The 21,137-nt window shown below is 39.4% G+C and overlaps 1 protein-coding gene across 1 annotated transcript in view; it reads left to right on the top strand.

Annotated features, from left to right (window-relative positions):
• Window positions 1-21,137, top strand: part of CNTNAP5 (contactin associated protein family member 5) — a 265,702-nt gene that overhangs the window by 227,021 nt on the left and 17,544 nt on the right. The window contains exons 18-20 of the mRNA XM_021526152.4: window positions 3,252-3,491; window positions 4,825-5,049; window positions 19,809-19,939. Of these exons, the coding sequence (XP_021381827.3) occupies window positions 3,252-3,491; window positions 4,825-5,049; window positions 19,809-19,939 (596 nt within the window). The remainder of the gene's footprint in view (window positions 1-3,251; window positions 3,492-4,824; window positions 5,050-19,808; window positions 19,940-21,137) is intronic.

Here is a 21,137-nt window from a genome sequence, read left to right on the forward strand (position 1 = left end):
CATTATAATCCTGTCAGAGCATGGATATCCTTGTACCTGATTCATCTGTAAATTTGAAAAAAGTACAGTAGAGGAGCAAACCCCAGACAAATGTGCAGGCTAAGCAACATCAACTGCACCAAAGTGTCCAGTAATGAGCCAATTTAGGAAATTACTTGCTCAGAAGGGGCAGGTAAAAAACATTCCTTTCAATGGACCGTCGTTTTAGCACTCAGTATGTGTGACATGGTTTTGTATAGTGCAGCTCTCCTTGTGGTCCTGGAGTAGTTGTGTCATTGTGGCGTGGTCTGAGATGAAGCCCTGTCTTACCTACTGGTGAAGGCATGAGCATAAAATTCCATCATGGCATGGGAAAGGCTGTCCTCCCAGACCACTTTGAGGATTTGAACTCAGACTGGTAACATCAGAGAAGCAAAATAAAAATCCTGAGAAATTAATCTGATGTAAAAAGCTTTGGTCAGATGTTTTGTTTGGTACATTCAGGAAATTAGCAAAGCTAATTGTGTTTCTGGTTTTGTCTTGGGAGGAGTTGAGCAAGGAATGAATCCTTGGGTGAATCTCCTCTGTCTGTTGTAGACAGTCCAAAGGCAACATAACCCAGAGAAAGTCAACGTCTGAGAAACTTTCTCTGGAGACAGAGAGAAGGAATGATAGGAAAAGAAGGAGCTTATTTACTGCTGTTGTTTTTAAAAGCATTTGTAGACACCTTGGAATATTTTGGAGGCCAAGAGGAGGAATTAATGCCTAACTCTTTGTGTATATATTTGTATATATTTCAGCTTGACACCAAATGTGTGTCTCCAAGGTCTTCTGAGGAACACCACAGCAAGTTCTCCTACTCCTGATTATGATTCCTATATTTCTCTGCCCTTTCCTTTTCTTTGTATCAGTTACACAAATGCTCCTGATACTTATTTTCAGCCTCCCTAATCCAGTTTCTACTAACAAAAAGTCCTTTGTTTTTTTAAAGCAAATCCTCAACTCAATGCTAGAATGTTAATTATTTAGCCAATTGTGAAACCAAGCTATGCTGTGAGTGCTCAGTTGTGAGCTTCTTGTCCCCTGCTCTCATACTCTCCCTTCCTTTCCCAAGGGCTCCTCACAAAAATTCAGCTTCATAAACACCTTGCTGTAAACAGCTTGGCTCATTTGACTGCCACCTCTACTCAGCAAAGTACACCTTTAACCTTGGTGTTTATGGTCCTTAGGCTTATCCTAAAATATGCTTTCCTGAATAAAACATTTAGGTCTCATCCATTAAAATCTTTAGTCCATCAGGCTCATATTAGAGTTGGAAGAATTTGCAAAGCCTAACTTGGGGAAGAGTTTTGTGTGCTTGTTTTCAGTTTTTCCTTTGCTTTGCAGGAATGTATATGAAGATTAGGTCTAGTCAGTTGAAGAAAACTGCCCAAATAAGCAAAAGATCTGCTTAATCAGTGCTGTGTGGGTCTCGGATCATATAACTTGTCTGTGTTGAGCTCTATACTCTCAAGGAAATAGAAGAAAAGAAGAGTGAAAAACTTTACATGGCTTTCCATTGTGCTTTAGAGGGCAGTAAGAATATAAACATGACATCTGTAGAACAGTTAGCAATAGTTTTTTACTCATTTTTTGTATGGTACAGCTGGCATTGGCATGTGTGCAGAGAAGAGGCAATGAAACTGTCATTCATCCTTGTCATATTTGTGGTGACCTCCAATGCAAAAGAAAACAGAGTAACCAGTAGTCTTAAAGGGAGAAATCCCATTTCTACCTACATAGATTTTACTGAAAAATCTATGTGGTATGTTTTGTTTGTTTTGGGTCAAAATCTCCAAACAAAAGGATTGTGTGTGCAGTGCAGCAAATGCAGAAAGCCTGATTCTTGTCCTCAGAGGGCTTTTAACATAAGTGAGCTAACATTAGCTCACCTGAAAACAATAGCTAGCTGAAGAGGAACTTGAAAATATTTCTCTGAGAAAGGCATTATAAAATGAGCATGAAAGAAATGTGTCTCATGCATACTATATATAGTTCAATTGCTTTAATTCACATCCAGTATTTCTGCTATTAGTGTAGAAATAATAAAAGTATGACAGAATGGTGTAGTAGAACACAAGGCCTTTTCAGACTGTTGCTGCATTCTCTTTAGTTTGCAAAAGTCATGCTTTAATTAATTTATAGAAAAAAACAAATGCTCTTCTGCTAGAGCTTATCAAGTGATGTAATCTCTTAAGTCATACACTATGAAAGAGAGCCAGTTTCTACAGACGAATAATAACTTCTTTTCATACTACTTTTGCAGCAGAATCACCAATAAAGCTAGCTTTTAAGAGTCTGCAAATGCTGATAACTCCTGAACCAGAATTAGATTTCCTAGCAGCAATCAAAATTGCAGTATGTTCAAAAGCAAAACATTGGCAACTGCCAAAAAAAAAAGCGTATGATAAGAAAAATGGTTATATTTTCATAGAGAGCTTCAACAATCATCATTATTATCATTCTTAGAGATTACCTCTTATGGAAAAGTGTCTTCACTATAATACTGTTAGCAGTTTCATTTGACAGATATGGTGTTAGTTAGCTTGTAGAGACTGAACTGCCCTCTTGAATACAGTTCTGGTCTCCAGGAAGAAATGCAATTATGTTTAGCCATTGTACTAAATAACACATCTGTGAACTCAACTTGTGTTTCAGGCCTACAACAACCATTGACATGCAACACATCAGGCTGGGCAGTCATGCATGAATTCAGACTCAAGTTATTTCCCTTCAGCCAGCAGGCCTGGTGCTGAACATGACTCATCCCATCTATCTGGACTCATCAGCATGTGTAATTCTGCTGGTGGGATTAGGGTGTTGTTTCTACTAAGGCAGCAAATAGGAAAAAATAAAAAAAACCAAAACCCCAACATTTTTGGTTTGGTTTTCTCATGTATTTGGTGATATGCAGACATAAGATAAAGAAGCTTATCTTTCTCCTAAATGAATTTGTGGTTTCAATGCCAGACAGGGCAGTAGACAAGCCAAAAAAGAGAAGAATGACGAAAAGAAAGTGTCACATACAGCTTTCTGGTTCTTTCATGAAAATAGAGAGACACCTTTTGTTTCCAGGGCTGTCTATCTGTCATCTTTTACCACTGTATATATTGATATATACTATTTTATTTTAATTTGGGGATTAATATTTGTACCTCAGGATTGAGCTTCATGGCTTTGATTACTGCTCAGATTCATCAATGAGTGCATGTCCATTTTTCTCTCTTTCTCAGGGGGAACAGCTTCCAGACGGAAGGGCTTTTTGGGATGTATTCGATCTCTGCATTTAAATGGACAGAAACTTGACCTGGAGGAGAGAGCTAAAATGACACCTGGTGTAAAACCTGGATGCCCAGGACACTGCAGCAGTTATGGGAACCTGTGCCATAATGGAGGAAAATGTGTGGAAAAGTATAATGGTTACTTCTGTGACTGTACCAACTCGGCCTATGAAGGACCTTTCTGCAAGGAGGGTAGGCAGCGAGCTGTGATCCCAGTGATTTGTGCAATATCTCTGAATTACAGCACCATTTCACTCATGTCAGCTTGGTGTCCCCCACATCTCAAAATGTTCTATAATCAGCTGTCCCTTCAGTGTTCTTAAATGTTTGTCTTAAACAGGCTCCATCACCTCCTTTTGTTGACTTCTCTGTTGGCCTCAGAAATTAAAATGATGTTAGTTATGCTAATAGTTTGCCACTATATCCCACTATGATTCCTGTATTCCATTGCATGTAATGTCCCTAATTTCCTAATGTCCCCAGACATTAGGAAATAGGGCTAAAATGTTTTATAGTAGGTGTTTGACCATGTCTGAATGTTTAGGTTGCTTGTTTTTTAAACCTCATCTTCTTTTGTTCACCTTAACAAATCCTTACGGTTTTTCTTTACAAAGTTTTAGAGCATTGATGTGTCAAAAAAGAGATAGTCTTTTTATGGTTTTTATTTTCCATTCCTGTGACAACCCATCCTAACATTAAGAAATTTTTAAAATATGCATGAAGCATTCAGGAAGAAACTGATTTGCATGGTTCAGTCTTTGGTGAATGTGTCCTCAGTGAAACTTTCTGTTGGCTTATAGGAGATACTGTCAACACCAGAAAAAAAGCAGGGTAAATATGGAACATCTAATTGTTTATGGAATGTGCTTTCTGGAACTAACAAAATCACTACTCAGTAACAGCAAGGTGCAGTGTGACTTTTTAATTTCCATGGTTGTCCCGCACCTCACAAATGCAACAGGTTTGCTAAATGGGCTGCATCATCTGCTGGTGTAAATTGGCTTAGTTGTTTAATGAAAACAGAAGCATGAGTTCTAAGGATCTGAGATGAACAGGTAGATGTTTCTCTTTATTTGATGCTCCCAGAGACAGCTTCCCTTACTGGCTGTCTTTGGTCAAAGTGTTACTTTAATAATTAATTTCTTTAAAAAGGAGACTGGAAAGAACAAATCTATTTTGGGGGCAAGACAGAGGATATTGCCTTTCATTACACTAACAGAAGATGGTGAACAAGGCATTTATTTGCCTGACAGACATTTGGGGGCTGTTCCATCTTGTGGAATTCTGATTCCAGCACTGAAATAGTTGAGTTTATGTCTCCATATACTGTTTTTTTTCTGTGTCAGAAAAACAATCTTCAAGGAAGGACACACTGTTATACAAGTGAAGGAAGGGTGATGTCAGCTGGATCAAGTGTGTTTTGCAGTGTTTTACTTCTGAAGCAGTTAGTTCTGGTCCATTCCTGCCTGGGAGATCTGAAAATGCAGTAGCTGAAATAATTCCTTTGGTTTATATATGCTTTCAGAGGTGTCTGCATTATTTGAAGCCAGCACTTCTGTTACCTATACTTTCCAAGAACCTTATCCTGTCACGAAGAATGCAAGCACCTCAAGCTCTGCCATTTATGTGGATGCAGTTGTGTCCAAGGAGAATATTGCATTCAGCTTTCTCACAGCACACACTCCAAGCCTTCTGCTGTACATCAACACCTACTTTCATGAATATTTGGCTGTGATTCTCTCCAAGAATGGTAAGTAGTCTTGATTTGGTACCCAAGGGTGACCTGTGCAAATCTGTGAAGTTTTTTGGAGGTTGGTTTGTTTGTTTGTTTGTGGGGTTTTCTTGTGGGAGGATAGTATAGAATTTTGCTCTTAAGTTCATTTATGTGTCTTCAACTTTATCAGCTTCATGGTGTTCAGTTTGTGGAATGGCTATCACTCTTGTTTATGTCCCTTTATTTGGCATTCAGTGCTATACTTGCCTATTTAGTCTTTGAGTAATCATGTTGTAGGGGCTTAAAATGTACTTTGACTTCCATTTGGCAGGGTTTTACAATAATAATTCTTTGCTATTTATTCCATAGTGAGATCCATTAGGCCACCAAGATAAGGGAATGAGAAATACCATGTATGTGCAAGAGCGCTTGGTGTAGAAATACACTATAATTTTATCCTTTACATTCTGTCTTGGGACATGTATTGCTCCTCACTGGATTGTTTCACTGGAATAAAGCCATTTTGTCTAAATATTAAAGCCAGGATGTGTGAAAGTTTTCTAGGTTAATTGACCCAAATATGAGGTATAAACCCGTTTGATGTTTAAAGATACTTACTTGTATATACTTTTTGAAAATGTGTAAAGATTTTAGGGGCATAAACCTTTGTCTTCTCAGTAAAACTTGGGCTCCTGAGTCCTTGCAGTGCTTTCAGAAAACTCAATGCAGACAAACATCATCCTAAACAAATGGTGAAATTTGAATTTTCCAAGAGTTATCAGGCTCTGGAGCACTGGAAGTGATGAGTAAGTTTATTTGTGAGTCAGTGGCCTGTGCCAGAACAATAGAAAGTTAATGTAATGTGGCTGAATATGTAGATTTGACCGAATGACCCAGACCACTCTGAAGCCTTGACAATTCCAAAATAAGTAAACTTTCAAGTACTGTCAAATAAAAGCCATAGAAGATTAAAAAAAAAAAAAAAAAAAGAAAAAGGTTTTACTCTTGATATGGAGTTTGCAGTAGTTTCTCTCTTGGTTATGTCATGTGGCTAGCATTGAGGCTGGCATGGGGTAGTGGACTGGCACCCCAATTCCTGGGAGAGGCTACTGGAATACCAACTGCCTGAACAGATCCACTCCAAGTGAAGCTTTGGCAGGGAGGTGGGACTCCTGAGGTGACCCTAACCCTCTCCTGTCCAGTCCCAGATTTCCATCTCTAGTTTGCTCCTGTAGACATGTGTTTATGATTTTCAGATATATGAATACTCTAGTGTGTGGCTCCAGGGTGATGGAGGTTAGCCCCTGTTGTGGTAAAACCTTGGAATCTGCTTCTCAGTTACACTCAGGTCTCTTGATGCCACTCAGGCAATTGAAAATAGCCCTGAAGTTAATCACAATGTAATATCCATTTAAATCACCTTTATTGCTGCCTAGTAGTCTGAAATGACCTTAAAAACATGAGTCAATTGACTTTTATTGATGGAATACACTATAAGCAACCCATAATTGTGGAGCTCTTGAAGGGGGTCTCTTAATAGTGCTTGAGGCTGGGATCAAGACATGAGGATATCCTGCAGCAGCTCAGCAGGAGCAGAGCTTGAGACAATGAAAATGACCTTTCCTTTTGTCAGCTGCAAATGTCCCATCATTTCCCTTTGACTTAGATGGAAACAGGCACTCTCAGTACCTGTGGAAATGAGGTGGAGCAGGTCTCAGCACCGTCAGGCAGTGCAAACCACGGTGCTTTTCTCAGATCTGCACCTCTTTTTATTCACTTGTAATATGGTGGTAACAGTTGTTTAGAGGGTTGGTGAGACATCAGGCTACAAAATTCTGAGCTATAAAGCTAGCACTATATGCAAAGAATGATTAAGAACACTAGCTGACCTTTGTCAACTCCTGAAAGTCTCCTTCAGGATAACTCAGTGCATGCTTCTGTGACATTTTTACAAGACAGTCATTTCAGTCATGTGTATTCTCTGCTTTTTTTCCCAAATGGAATAATTCATTAAATTTCATGTCCTTTTACTTTTTAGTCTTGTTGGAATTGAAATTATTCCAATGAAAATAGTGTTCAGATATGTTACTCTTTCTTCCTCCAAGAGGTTTATGCTTGCCATAAAGTTACTGGACTATGAATATCAATGTCCTTTGTAGCACTGAAAGCGAGTGTGATTCCTTCTCTCTTATTGGCTCACTTTCAAAGAATCTTGCTGAGTCTGACAGTGTATAGTAGGACATAAGCAGGTCCCTGCTGGATAGCTGATTGGTTAAATAAAGGTTAGGCTCCTGGAGAAATGGGAATGGGCATTCTCACTTAGGAGGTGAACAAACTCTGGAGTAATACTCCTTACATAATCCCAAGTCTCTTTCCACTTGTTAAAAAAATATGTAGCTACCACTCATGTATTCTATTATTCCTCTTTTCTATTGTGCACAAAAATCTAGGCAAAGTATTAGTTAATAAAAGTGACTGTCAGAAGAATGTTTTTCCTAATTCTGACTTCTCATGTTAAATATTTGTCATTAAATAAGTGAAACTGCAAGGATGATTCATAGTTAGAATATACTAAAAGGGTTTATATGAAAGTGAATTTGTATAAGCAGCTATGGTGTATTTTAGTCAGATATGAAACATTTCCTAAAAACTATTGATTTCAGTAAATTTTTATATATATAATACTTAGAAACAGTTTCCACCTATAGAACATATTCCATACCACAGAGCTTACTCTTCACCTCTGATCAATGGGCTTATGTCCTAAAAGTTTACAGGTAAGGTTTCAAAAGCTGATGGTTTTAAAGTAGACTTAGGGATTGTTTCCTCCATTAGTTAATACTGATGCCTTGAAATGATACATGTGTTTTGAAAATTGTGTCTGTATAAGAGCATCTGCCTTTCCACTCCAATCTTTTATGGATTTTTAAATTACAGTTATGTGTGTACTGTATACAGATGGGTGTGTGGATATGTACATATACATATACATGTACACATATATGGGTGGGTGTGCATGTAAAACTCATGTAGTCCCATTGGCCCCACATCCAAGATATTAGCACTACTGTAATGATTGGCAATTTTAATATCTCTTTCTATAGAAATTTCAAATTATAGTGCCTTTTACTAAGCTACAGAATATGGGTAAACATCTTCTCAGTGTGTCAATCCACAGAAATTATCCATAGCATGGGAAGATAATACCAAGCAAAGAGTAATTTTTTTTTCTTTTCCAAGCTAGTTTTTCACTGTACATTTTTGGAGTTATATGATTTCACAAAGTAACCAGTACCTTTGAAATATTATCTTTGCCTTGCTCCCTAAAGGTAATAAATGATTGGAGAAAAAAGTCTTAAAACAAAGATTGTTGAAATAAACTTTATTTCTCCCTTCTTAATTTTTCCTGCCCTCCTGCAAATAATCAAATGCAGTAGGAATATGATGAAATATATTGTCTAGAAAATGTTTTAACAAGTCTTTGATTCTTAGTTTTGTTGTCTTTTTCCATGGAAACAATATGATTCTTAATCTAGGAAAAAAGCAGATAGCTAGCATCGAAGAAGAGAGATAGAATCTCAAACTATGCAAGGGTGATTAAAAAAATATCTGTATTTATTATCTAATATCATAAGAAATAAAGCAATTTGAGTTCTTTTTTCTTTTTCCACCTTTCCAGCATCTATTGCCATCACACTGAGCTGTGTTCTCCATTTCTTTTGGAAAGCAAGACTCTGATTTTGCATAGGAAAGATTAAAGACAAGGAAAAAGGCACAGTTAAAAACAGCAGTACAAATGAAAACATCTCAAGTAATACTTAAGTCTCTGATACTCAGCATACAGTAGCAGGACTTATATCAGCTCCACTTCCCTGACCTAGAAAGTATTGAAATCAGCTGATATTTGAAGTGAATAGGAAAAGAAATCACAATGTGTAACAGAGGTAAGCTAACACTCTAAAAAAGAAAAGAAGCAAATATTGTCAATGAGAAGCTACTGATTCATTTTTTCTTATAAACTCATAATCTCCTGTAATCTCCTCCTGTCTCTGAGTCAGAAACCGCTTTTCTAATGAAAGCATGGAAATTCTTCTCATTGTTTTTGCCTTCAAGTATATTGAGCTGCATCTCCAACAAGCAAAGCTTTTCTCACTCAGTGGAAAAGAGATGCAAAAAATCCAGTTCAGTCTTTGAGGCAAGGAATCTTTTGATCCTGTTCACACTGTATACTTTGAAGTTTAATGGGTCAAAACTAAAATGGGAAATAGGACTTGGGTGGATTTCAGAGGGTGATTCTTTTGGTTCCTTTTCCTTACTTACTTCCATTTCCTGTCTTAGTTTTGGGACATCAACTAAGTGCTTCAGAAGGACCCTCTGGGCTGCTCTATTGCTTGTGCAGCCGTCTTCTCTTTTGAGCGCACCTTGTGCCTTACAGGCTTGCAGCAGGCATTGAACAACCTGCACAGTTTATGTGACTGAAATGGGAAATGGTGACAAGGTTCAGGTATAGTCACTTTTAACAAAAGCAGAAAAGAGAGTAATGTTGGGAAGTGTGGGAGTCAGCTTTGTGGAGGAGACAAGTAACTGAGTGACTGAGGATTGTTCCCAGTCTAGCTCTGGTTCACAGCCATTATGTGGCAGATAGCATGTATGTCTTCTAAATATAATTGCAAGCAACTGTTGCAGTTGGCCCCTGAAATCTTGTGTTATTTACTTAGTGAGGGACCAGAGACAGTTTGATCAGTGATGATGAATATAAAAGAAATTTTCCCTAGTTGCCTTAAATGAGAAGCTGGCTTTGGTACCATGAGTAGGCAGGGTTGAGGTGGCAGGAGATCTGTCAGCTTCTTTATCTAAAGAGAGACTTCTGTTGTTAGAAATCACTCTGGTCACTTAGATGTTTCCTTGCTGTAAGCACACTTCACAGAAAATAGGAGTGCTGATTAGAGTTTTCACTTCAAATCCAGTACTAAAAAGTCTTTCAGAAAATAGGTGGACTTGGCACCCAAACCCAATTCTGTCTTATGTTTGTGTTAGCATATGGCATTTTAAATTCCTAAGTGTGCAAAACTAACTTGAAAGAAGAAGCTGCCATAAAATTCAGCCAAGGACTCTGGCAGATCTCTATCTCTGCTTTTCAAGAGGAGAGAACTGAAAGATCTGTCTCATTAGCTGAATTCATGGACATGTTTGTACTCATGAAGATTATTTTGCCATACTGGAGGGCCAATAGATGTTCTGGAGACCCACAAGGAAAAACAAGGGAACTGTAATTAGGTTATGTAGAGCAGGAAGAGTTGAACAGGCTGGATAACTGATCTGTGCTCTGGCTATGTACAGACTGACTTTGAACTTACTGTTGTCTGGCATACAACTCCAGACCTCTGTCTGCAGATAATCAGCTGGGAAGAAAACCTGTGTTCCCATTTGCTTATAGGAGGTGTTTATCTCCCAGAAGACTTGAGTTCCTAGTTCACATTTTCCAGCTGATAAGTCATTTTTATTGTTGGATTTCCCTGGAACTGTCCTGAAAGGAATGAGAGGAAGGGCAAAGGATCCTGTCTGAATAGATGCTCCATATATTGTGTGTATGTATATGTGTGTGTATACATATATATATGCTCTCCAGTATTTCTGAAAGAAGGATATTTCAGAACTCTTTTTATTGAAAGATTTAGCCTTGAAAATTGATAGGTGTCAATTTTCAGTTACCTTTAATTTAAGATTATTTGTGTTGTGGACAGACTAAGCTGTGTACTAAGCACTGTAGTCCAGCAGATTGATTTAAGTGCTGCCTTGGAGCAGTGTAGCTGTTTGTACACAGCAGAGAGCCCAATACTTGGAAGACTGAGTCTGGGTCCAAACAAATCTCCTCCTCTGTTTTGTATGTGGTATCCCTATTAACACGTTAATTTTTCCATATAATGTCCATATAGGATCAGCATATCAGTTATCCTGTCTGTATCATGAAAAGGTGATTCCTTCCTTCTTGCCTTTCTTGGTGGAATTGGGTGTTTATGTCCTAGTTTTTACAAGTGAGAGTGGCCTTCAGGAACTGCAGGGCAAAAGTCCTGGAGCAAGGTAGATGTGCACTTGGTGAAAGAGGGTCAGATCTGGGAATGGGCATTAGGCAAACTGGGCACACATAAATCCATGGGCCCTGGTGGGATGCACCCACAAGTGCTGAGAACTGGAAGATGTCATTGCAAGGCCACTTAAAAGGCAATGGGCACAAACCAAAACATGAAGCTTTTAGTGTGAGAGTAACTGAGTACTGGCACATCATGCCTAGAGAACTGTGCAGTCTCCATCCTTGGAGGCATCCAAAAGCTATCTGGACATGGCCCTGGAGAGCTGACCTGCCCTTGAAGAGTCTTTTTAGTGGGACAGGGATGGGCATCATGTCCTCCAGAGATCCCTTACAACCTCAGCCTTTCCATGGTTTGTGAAAAATCCCAAAAGTATGCACTTGAAGGTAGATTACTGTAAGTTAATATGTATGAGCATATATTTTACTAGAGAAAAGTCATTGCAATGCTACCATTATATGGATATTGCAAAAGGCTTTTTACTAGGTAAATTATTCATTCTTCTAATTTTTCCTGTTAGATGACTTAAGAACATGAGTCAGTTCTTTGTATCCCAGTGGTTGCAGCTAGTTTTTGAAAGGTTGCTATAATCATGAGGTCACTCACTGAAGGGTTCAACATCTCCATTCACAGAGACTGGCACAACCATGAAACAGGCAATCCTTAGATCGACTTGCTGGTCAGAGGAGCCGAAAATTTCCCAGAGATTCCTGATCAGCCAGGCAGTTCCTCTAGAGCTCAGCACAAACAGGCATCATTAACTTCAGAAAGCTGTTAATCCACAAAGTTCTGTGCTGCCTGTATTACAAGTTAGGAATGAAAAGGACATTTTAGAAGCAACATATGATTACTTTTCACTAGTTTTGTCTAAAAGATTATTGCTCCCTCTTCTGCTCAGGCATCATGCAGTGCTCAAATTGCTTCTTTTTTCCCTGTTCATACCATCTTTTTTCTGTGTTCTCATTGCTGAACATAATGGCTATTTGTTAGGTCAGCATGACACAAGTCCTTGCTTGAACAGGCATCTGTACTGCCAAAATGGAAAGAAAAATGGCTAAAAGATATTAGGAAAAATGGAAACTATGAGCCAGAATCTCTGTGCGGGCAGGCTGGGATGACTTTCTCAGGATATCATAACAACAGGTCAGTCTTTTTTTTTTCCCAAGAGCTGTTCACACAGCATTAATGATGTTGCATTATTTGCAAAGCAAGGTTGAACTTTTGGAATAAAATTCACAGGATGATACTTGATATTCCATTCACTGGGTAAAGGATAAAAACTCTTCCTGCCATTCTGGCTTCTCTGCGAGTCTTAAGTAAAATGTGTAGAGGGAGATGGAAACCTGTCAAGATTCTTCTTCATACAAAGGTAAACCATAGAGCCTCCTGAATGTCTGAGTGTAAGACAATTAGCATCCAGTGTGTGTTTAAAGACAGAAAGGGACATTTGAGCAGAGATATGAGTATTGGGTCCAAAAGTATCATAGAGGCATCATATTATGAAGTTTAACAAGGCTAAATGCAAGGTCCTGAACATGACTGTGGGCAATCCCAAGCACATGTATAGGCTGGGTTGAGGCCATCCCTGGGGAAAAAAACTTGGGAGCTTTGATTAATGAGAAGCTCAACATGACCTGGCAGTGTGATCTCGCAAGACAGAAAGCCAACCAGACCCTGCATGGTCCCTGCATCCAAAGCAGTGTGGCCATCAAGTCAAGGGAGGATTCTGCCCCTCTACTCCACTGTAGTGAGATCCCACCTGGAGCACTCGAGCAGCTCTGGGGTCCCAGCATAAGGAGGACATGGCTCTGTTGGACTGAGTCCAGAAAAGGGCTACAAAAATGGTCAGATGGCTGAAGCACCTTTCCTGTGAAGACAGGCTTGAAGAGAGCTTGAGTTCAGCCTGGAGAAGAGAAGGCTCTGAGGAGACTTAGACCCTTTCCAGTACTTAGAGGGGGGCTACAAAAAATCTGGAGAGGGACATGTTATCAGGGTATGGAGGGGCAAGGATGTATGGCTTCAAACTGAAAGAAAGTGTGTTTAGATTTTATTTTAGGAAGAAATTCACTGTGAGGGTGCTGAGACCATGAAATGGGTTGCCCAGAGAAGTTTTGGATACCCATCCCTGGAAGTGTACAGGACTAGGTTGGATATGACTTTGAGCAACCTGGTCTAATGAAAGGTTCCCCATCGCGTGTCCCTCTCCATGGCATTCTATGATTCTGTGATAGCTTTTGTTAATGAAGAGTCTTAAAGTGAAAGTGTTTTAAAATTTCAAAGAGTCTTTAGAACAGGTTAGTTTAAAATTTACTAGAATAAACCTAAAATAAATAAAAATCAGAAAGCAGGTTAGTTTCAGAGAGATTTAACTGCAACTGAAACTCTCAGTTATCTTCTTCATCTTTATATTCAATCACCTAGATAGTTAATATTGTCTTTGTAAAAGAAAGAGTAAACACTTCCTTCACCAAAAATAAATATCTATGAATGTAGAGATAATGATAATGACTAATAGTGGGTTTTTTAATTGCTCCTGCATCGGAGGTTTTGTGTAATTTTCCAACGGATGAACATTAATGAATTTTAGCAGTGGATAAACTGTGGCATAAAGAAGGAAGACATTTGTCAGCAGCCATCAAGCTGGTAGATCCCAAATTGTGGCAGCACTCTGTCTATTGCCTCCAGGGTACATAAAAGCACCACTGTGTATGCTTCCCCATGAGCTGAACTGGAGAGACAGTGTTTATTACTTTCCCACATCCATGGGTTAGCCCTATTCCCGTTTTAGACCCAGCCACATCACCATGAACTGTTTCATTCAGATAAGAGGTCCCCTTAAAATCACTGCAACAAGCTCTGTGTTGAGGCCACTCAGTGTGTGCATCATGAGCTCTCTGACTGTGGTCCTCTGGGTAATTTTTTAGCTTTTGCTGTATTTTCTACCTTTGAAGCAAGAAGCATCTGCCCATTCCTTGTTAATTGCTGGTCAGTCTGTGTTCAGCCAACTGGCAGCTGGTGGGAATGAGATGTCTGTGAAGGTTAAACACATTTCTCAGTCACGTAAGGGAACCAGCTACATTTATTGTTGTTTAAGTGACAATCTCAATCTGGGTCCAGCTGTCTAGCAGGATTGTAAAGTGAACTGAGGTCACGGGCCTCCAGATAGGCTCCTTTTGCTGTGTGTGTTTTTTTCTAAGTTGAAGAAATGCAATGTGAAGAGCAAGTGTTGTTTTTCTTTCTTTTTTTTTTTTTTAAATAGAGGATAGCCTGAATATGATTCTTGAGTCCTGAATGTCTCAAGCATTGAGTGAGATGCATTCAAATAACCTCCTATTTTTTTTTATTACAGGAAGAGACTGCAAAAAATTGAGTGGTAGATTTTTCTTTTAAACCCTATGAAACAGTAATGTCTAAGTAAGTGTAATAGCTGAGTAGTGATATCAGCAAACATGTTCAACATTTTTTTTCTTTGTTTTTTCCATGCAAAACAAATAGCAAGAGCTACCCCCTAAATAAATGCAAGTACTTTCCTAGTTAAATGCCACTGGACAGTGAAGAGATGGGCTCTGTTCTTAAAATCACCAGCAGCACTTCCAATGGAGAGTAAATTTACTGAGTAAATATCCCTGGGGAGAAGCTGCTAATTAAGGAACATGTTTCTAAGCCAGCTGCTCCTAACCGAGAAAACGGTGGTCCATTTTTAAATATCTAGGCTATGAAGAGGGACACTGCCACACTGAAACTGTGCAAATTCCCAGAGATAAATTTTGTGGTAGAGATGACTGAAAAGTGGCATGTGTTGTTCTGCAATCAGGAGTGAACAAACATTTATACCTCATGAGCTGCATATGGTTTTTGCACCAATACTTGAAATTTTTAAATATTTTTTTCATAATTGCAACATCAGTAGCCTCACTAATATATTCCACGCTTTGTTTGATTTGTGCTTTCCTTAATTATTTTCTATTTTAGCTACAGCTTGTGTGAGTATGGAGAATGCATGTGGTGGTGTAGTTAAAGTCTAGCAAGCAAAGGTGACTGCCAATTTGAGATAGCTGTAAGAAGTTTTGTTACTCCTAAACACTTTTCTGTGTGACTCTGAGGCAGCAAGACGTGCAGGGGTTGTCCAATGCCCTTTTATCTAATGCAGTGTTCCACTATTTCATGCATACACATTTATCCAAAATCAAAGCTGTTGGCTGCCCTGGTTTAAATGTGTAAATGATGTTACACTATGGTGATAAATTTGTAGGTTTTACATGTGCCACCCACATGTTCTCCCTGAATTAACCTCAGCTTCCCTGAGCAGAGTAAGATGTCTCACCAGCTGCTGCAGCCAGTTTGAGTCATTAAAAAGTGCTGTTGAAGTTGGCGAGAGTCATTGGGTTCAATCTGGGCTCGTTTAAAACCGGTTTCCATAAATAAAGGTCCTGCAGAGAAGTCAAGTCTCAGACTCACACAGATGCCATTCCCTTCCTTGCTGTTTGGTCCTTCAAGATGAAATGACATAAGACCTGTGGTCCTCGTGACATGTGTGACAGGAATTTGACTTAAGAATGATGGATTTACAGACCAAATTCCTGATAATCCATTTCTCTTTTCTGCAAAGCTGCTTTAATCTTGTTGCCAAATACGGAGCACTGGCTGAGGTATTTCAAACAAGGGAGTCTTTTCCTGAGCTGGAACACTCTGTGTAACATTTTCCCTTTTCTGGGTGATGATTTTAAAATTACTGTTTGATTTTCAACACAAGCTTTGGCAGTCCAGAATTAATGTAAAGTTGGTAGGCATAGACCACAAAGCCAACAGATTATTTCTGACGTTGCACTCAGACCCTGCTGTAGACACAGACAGAAGAAAGGCAGCTCTCCTGTTGACATGTTCAATCAGCACAGGTTTGGGACACAGAATATGTAACACCATGGCCACACTATTTCTTCACACTGTGCAGTCTGGGAATTTTTTTTTTTTTTGTTCTTTAGACTGAACACTTTGAAATCTCTAATCAGTTTTGTATCCTTATTACCACTAGACATAAGAGCTGCTACAGCAGCTTATCCTCAGGAAAAAGAATCAGTTTGAAGGCACCATGCTGTTCCTGTAGCTGCCTGGGGGTTGGTTATGCTGGCACTGATCATTAGTGTTCTTATAGCAAGTACAAGTGCTGGCCTCCATCGTCATTGAAAGAGTGTCCTGGGAGTGTTTTGTTTCAGAAAAGCCACCTCAGACTTAGTCACCAGCATGGGATGACATAAATACTGCCCTTTGGTCTCTATTTCCCAGGACTTCCCTCTGCACAAGGGAACCCCCAGGAATCCTGTTCAAATGGCTCTTAGCTGTTTGATACCATCAGGGGGATGTCATTCAGCCCCACAATCATGGATTTTAGTGTTGAAGGTTGCAGACTGAGGAGCATAGCAATGTGTAACGAGGCACCTTTGACACTGGCAGTGGTCTCATCCCATGGCAGCCCACATGGAATCATTTCCTCAGGAAGTGCTGGAAATAAGGCATGCTGTGCTTGGTAACTGTGGCTAAGCTAAGCCTACCCCCCTCTCAGCCTGCTCTAGAGGCAGAACTCAAAGCTGAAGGGGATGGATAACTACAGTAATCATGTGTGAATCTCTCTTACCTAATACTGCTGGGGTAATGTGCCCACTAAAATTTTTCAGCCCAAGGCAAAAGAAGGATATCTTTATTTTCCTTTTTCTCTCTCTCCCTTATTGACTTAACAATTGCTCCAGCAATTCAACATGCATTAGAGAAGGAATGCAACTTATTGTGCATTGCTTGAACATTATGATACTCCAGGTGTGCATGCTCAGACATGGAGAGCTGAAAAGAGGATGACAGGCATGACTACAACAAGACTGACAGAAATTACACTGCTCATGATTAGTGTGAACCCCTGTTGTGAGGCAAAAATGAGGCAAAATGGAGAATAGGGAGAAGAGAGCTAGTTTATGCACTGATTTCCATTTGCAGTTACTGACACTGGGCTGATGTGATGGAGAAAGTCAGTGGACCAGATAATCAAAATTCAGAGGATAAAATAAAATTCTTAATAATAATCCTAATTAACAATCCATTTATTTTACTTGCCAAGTAATAAAATAGCAATTTAATCTGCCAGGAAAATTATTCTGTAATCTGAACACAGAAGTTTTAGTATTGAATGCAAGGCAAAATTAGCTCTCATCTACAATGGTGAAAATTTGAAAGCACCTCAGTAGATTAGCTACTGTACTTCTGGTTTATGTTAATGCAAATTTGACCCCAGGCAAAATGCCAACTTGAATTCAATAGTTTTGAAGAGCAGCTGTCCATAAAAAGAGTTGCCACTGGAACTCAAAGAATTTGACAAAATAACATTTGATTCACCAATCTCTTTACGTGATCTAATGTGAAATTGCACCACTTTAGAAAGTAAGTTATATTCTTAATGGATGCCAAGAGCCTCCTCCATTGTCTCCCAAAAAATGGAACAGATGGTTTCTGGTTTAAAATCAGTGCTTCCCTGACAAAGTCAATGGGTAAATCCCTGTTTGCTGCAGCTGAGAGCCTGGATAGACTACATGTCATGCTGGCTCCCTTTGAGCACAGATGTGCTGGTTGTTGTTGTTGACCACCTGCATACAGTGGTACCAATTTGAATTTTATATACATGTGTGTTCATAGCCTTCAAAAAGAGCAAAGTTGTTTTCACATTTACAAAATAAAGTCACAGACCCCACCCAGGTCCTATTCCATTTTCTGCTTTACATCCCTTTCAAAGGCCCCAGGTAAGAGGCAACCTATGAAGTGCTTCTGCTGAGACATTTTTAGTTTGGACCAATCTGTTAGACTACCATATTTTAGTTCCAGCTTATTCTGTGTGGTCATTTTGGCTGTGGTGTGCAGAGTCAGTCAACGTTTTTTCTTTCTATCAGCTCTCCCACTTCCCAGAGCAAATCAGAATAACTTCCTTGCATTTGGGCTTCTTTTCTCATCTATTTCTAAAGTGTTTCTAAGATGTTTACACTGTTAATCCCTGTTGATGCATTTCCACTCAGTACCAGATAATGTGATGGTGATTTAGGTTTGGACCTTTGAGTGTGACAATCATGGTGATAGACAGAACCTCCTTGCCCTCACTCTGCAGTGAGGGCTGGGAGCTGTTCATTAGGATTTGGGGCAGCTGAACTGGGACCTATAATATCATACTGAATAATTTAGCAGTTTTTACTGACCTTGATGTCTTCACAAATTCCCCTCTAATGTCCATAGCTATGTGTGAGAATTTTAATGTCCTTTATAGCTTTTTTTAATTTATTTTCACTTTAAAATTTCTCCTGGTCCAGCAGATTTCTTAATCAGCTAAAAAGCCTTCATCCTAGTAGTTAATTCTCATTTTCCCTCTTGATTTTGAAAGCTTCTTTTCTACCCTACAAATCCCAGAGAGTGTCAGTGCTCATCTGGGACATACTGAATTTTGTAAAACTTTTTTTTTTAAAGTACAGCTCTTAGGAGGAAAACATCCTGGCAAGGGAAAAGGAGGGGGAATGATCTTAACTGCACTAGGGATTCCATCTTGAAGGACTATCAACTTCACTGTGAGGTGTGTAGAGGTGGAAAAAAATCCTGATGATATTCAGAACAGGGATGTGGCAGCACATTTTGCATTTACAACACAGGGAATAAATGCAGGATCATTTCTCAGGGTTGGGGTGCTGTCAGCATTTATTTTCTCTTTGGAGACAGTTAAAAATAGCACCAGAAAAGCTGTTGAACTCTATGGTACCACAGTTCCACGAATTTTGGTTGCTGATGCATAAGAGTTCAGAAATTTCAGATTTTTTTTCTCTGCTACTTAATCCCCAGAAAAGTATGCTTGAAAGTATTTTACCAGAATAGATCCTTTTTCTTTTAGATTATACCATATGTAGCTCCATGTGTGTATATATCTATATCTATCTATATCTATTATCTATACACATTTCCTGTAGTCATTTGTTGAAGGATTAAAAGTCATACTGGATTCCTCATTTCCTTGTGTATTTTGATTTGTTATGGTCCTGTTATCTATCAGAAGTCACAATGCTTTTTTTGATAGCAAGTTTGAATGAGATGTTTGCATTAATTTTTATATGAATTACATTAATTCCTTCAAATATGTTAGAAGTAAAGGTACTTCTTTATTTCATATGATAATGTAAGTACAGGCCTTTTTCAGGCATTAATGATAATGTATGTACAGGCCTATAACTTAAGTTATAATTCTTACACTTGTCACTGTCTTCTGTGTTGTCTGTTACATCTGGATGAAAAGAAATTATAAAAACCCAGCATTATTAGTTTAGCAGAGCAGTGCAAGCCCTGCATGCCCTCTGCTGGAAGTGATCCCTTGCAGGATGGTGTAGATCAGCTATGGCAGTGCTCAATGTCTGACCTGCAGACACACACACTCACCTTTGATATTCTTACTTACTCATTAAGTTATGTGTTTCCATAGCAGTTTGTTAACCCTGTAGGAAGGAAAGCTCCTCCAGTGCATTATTTTCTTCACACTTTTCATTACAGCTTGAACTCTTTCAACCTTCTTCTTGACTTATTAACCTTACTACTCCATAGCAATAAAAAAGAAAATTAGTTATTTGTCGTGTAGTTATTGAATGATATCACATTACTGACACGGATTTTATATGTATAATTTTTCTCTGCTTTTAGGAAGTTTACAGGTCCGATACAAGCTGAGTAAGGATGGGCTCCTGATTTTCACCATTGACTCTGGAAATTTTGCCAACCGAGAGCTGCACCGTGTGAAGATTAACAGGGAAGGCAGAGAACTCGTCATTCAGGTATTCCATGGCTTATGCTGAGTGTTAAATAATACTTCAAGCCACAGACAATGGCCCAGGTTGCCCAGAGAACTTGTGGAGTCCCACCTCTGGATGTGTTCAAGGCCAGGTTGGATGCGGCTCTGAGCACCCTGGTCTGTCAGTGGGTGGTGTCCCTGTGCACAGCAGGAGGGCTGGAACAGGATGGTCTTTAAGGTCCCTTCCATCCCAATCCATTGTATGATTTATGAATTCTGGGAATCAGACTCCCTGATCTCAATGCCTCATCACTGGCAGTAGGCAAAGGAGGAGGCTGAATCACACTAATTACGCAGCAGAACAGCCCTGTAGCCTCACACAGAGCTCCATCTGGACCCTATTCAGTGCCCAGCCGTGGTGTTTTCCACTGAAGGGTCCTTTCCTTGCTTCTGACAAACTGTGAATCAGGAAACACCTTTGGCCAGAAGTTCATCTGGACCACTGAAGTGGTTCTGGGGCTTAGGAATGTCTGTGTGATCTGTAGTCTCCACTGAAGCACACTGTATGGATCATGGAAAATCTGCAAAAGGGAGAAAAAGCTGAGGAATTTCATTTTGGTTAGGCTATGTTTCCCAAGGGAGAATGTGACCCCAGCTGCCTTATCCTCTCACAGAAAAGGAAAAGCTGTGAGAATGCAGGGCGCAGTCACCATGTACATGGCAGTGCCCCATCCTAGAAGCTAGAAGCAAGCCATGCTGAGAGTGACAACCTCATGAGGGACAAAACCCCTCCTCTGCCTTATTCCCCTGCATCATCTGTTTTTCCAAGGCAGGGAGAAGAGGACCATCTTGCTGCTCCTTCTGCTTTTCTTCTAAGGCTAATTATAGCCATCCATATTGCAAAACAGGTTTGCTAAATCTAGGCATAAATCATTTAACAAGGAAGGGTGGCAGAGTCTATAGAGAGGTTGCATCTTAAGGAATAGAATGAAAGATAGAAACACACAGCACTGCTTTTTTTTTCCTCTACAGTTTCCATCTCTGGGTGGTAAAATAACACATAACACAACTACAGTGGGTAGGCCTCATTATCTAAAAAGAAGGGTTATGCTAAAAGCCATAGTACCCTCAAGTACCAGTCTTCTATTGTCTGCTGCTCTGTGGTTTTCCTCTGTGCAGAACTAATTCTTCACAATACATCTCTAGAGTGGCCTCCTTTGAGTGTATTTTGAAGTGACTAG

This window comes from Lonchura striata, chromosome 7, assembly GCF_050655825.1.
Source record: "Lonchura striata isolate lonStrDom1 chromosome 7, ASM5065582v1, whole genome shotgun sequence".
NCBI classification, from domain to species: domain Eukaryota; kingdom Metazoa; phylum Chordata; class Aves; order Passeriformes; family Estrildidae; genus Lonchura; species Lonchura striata.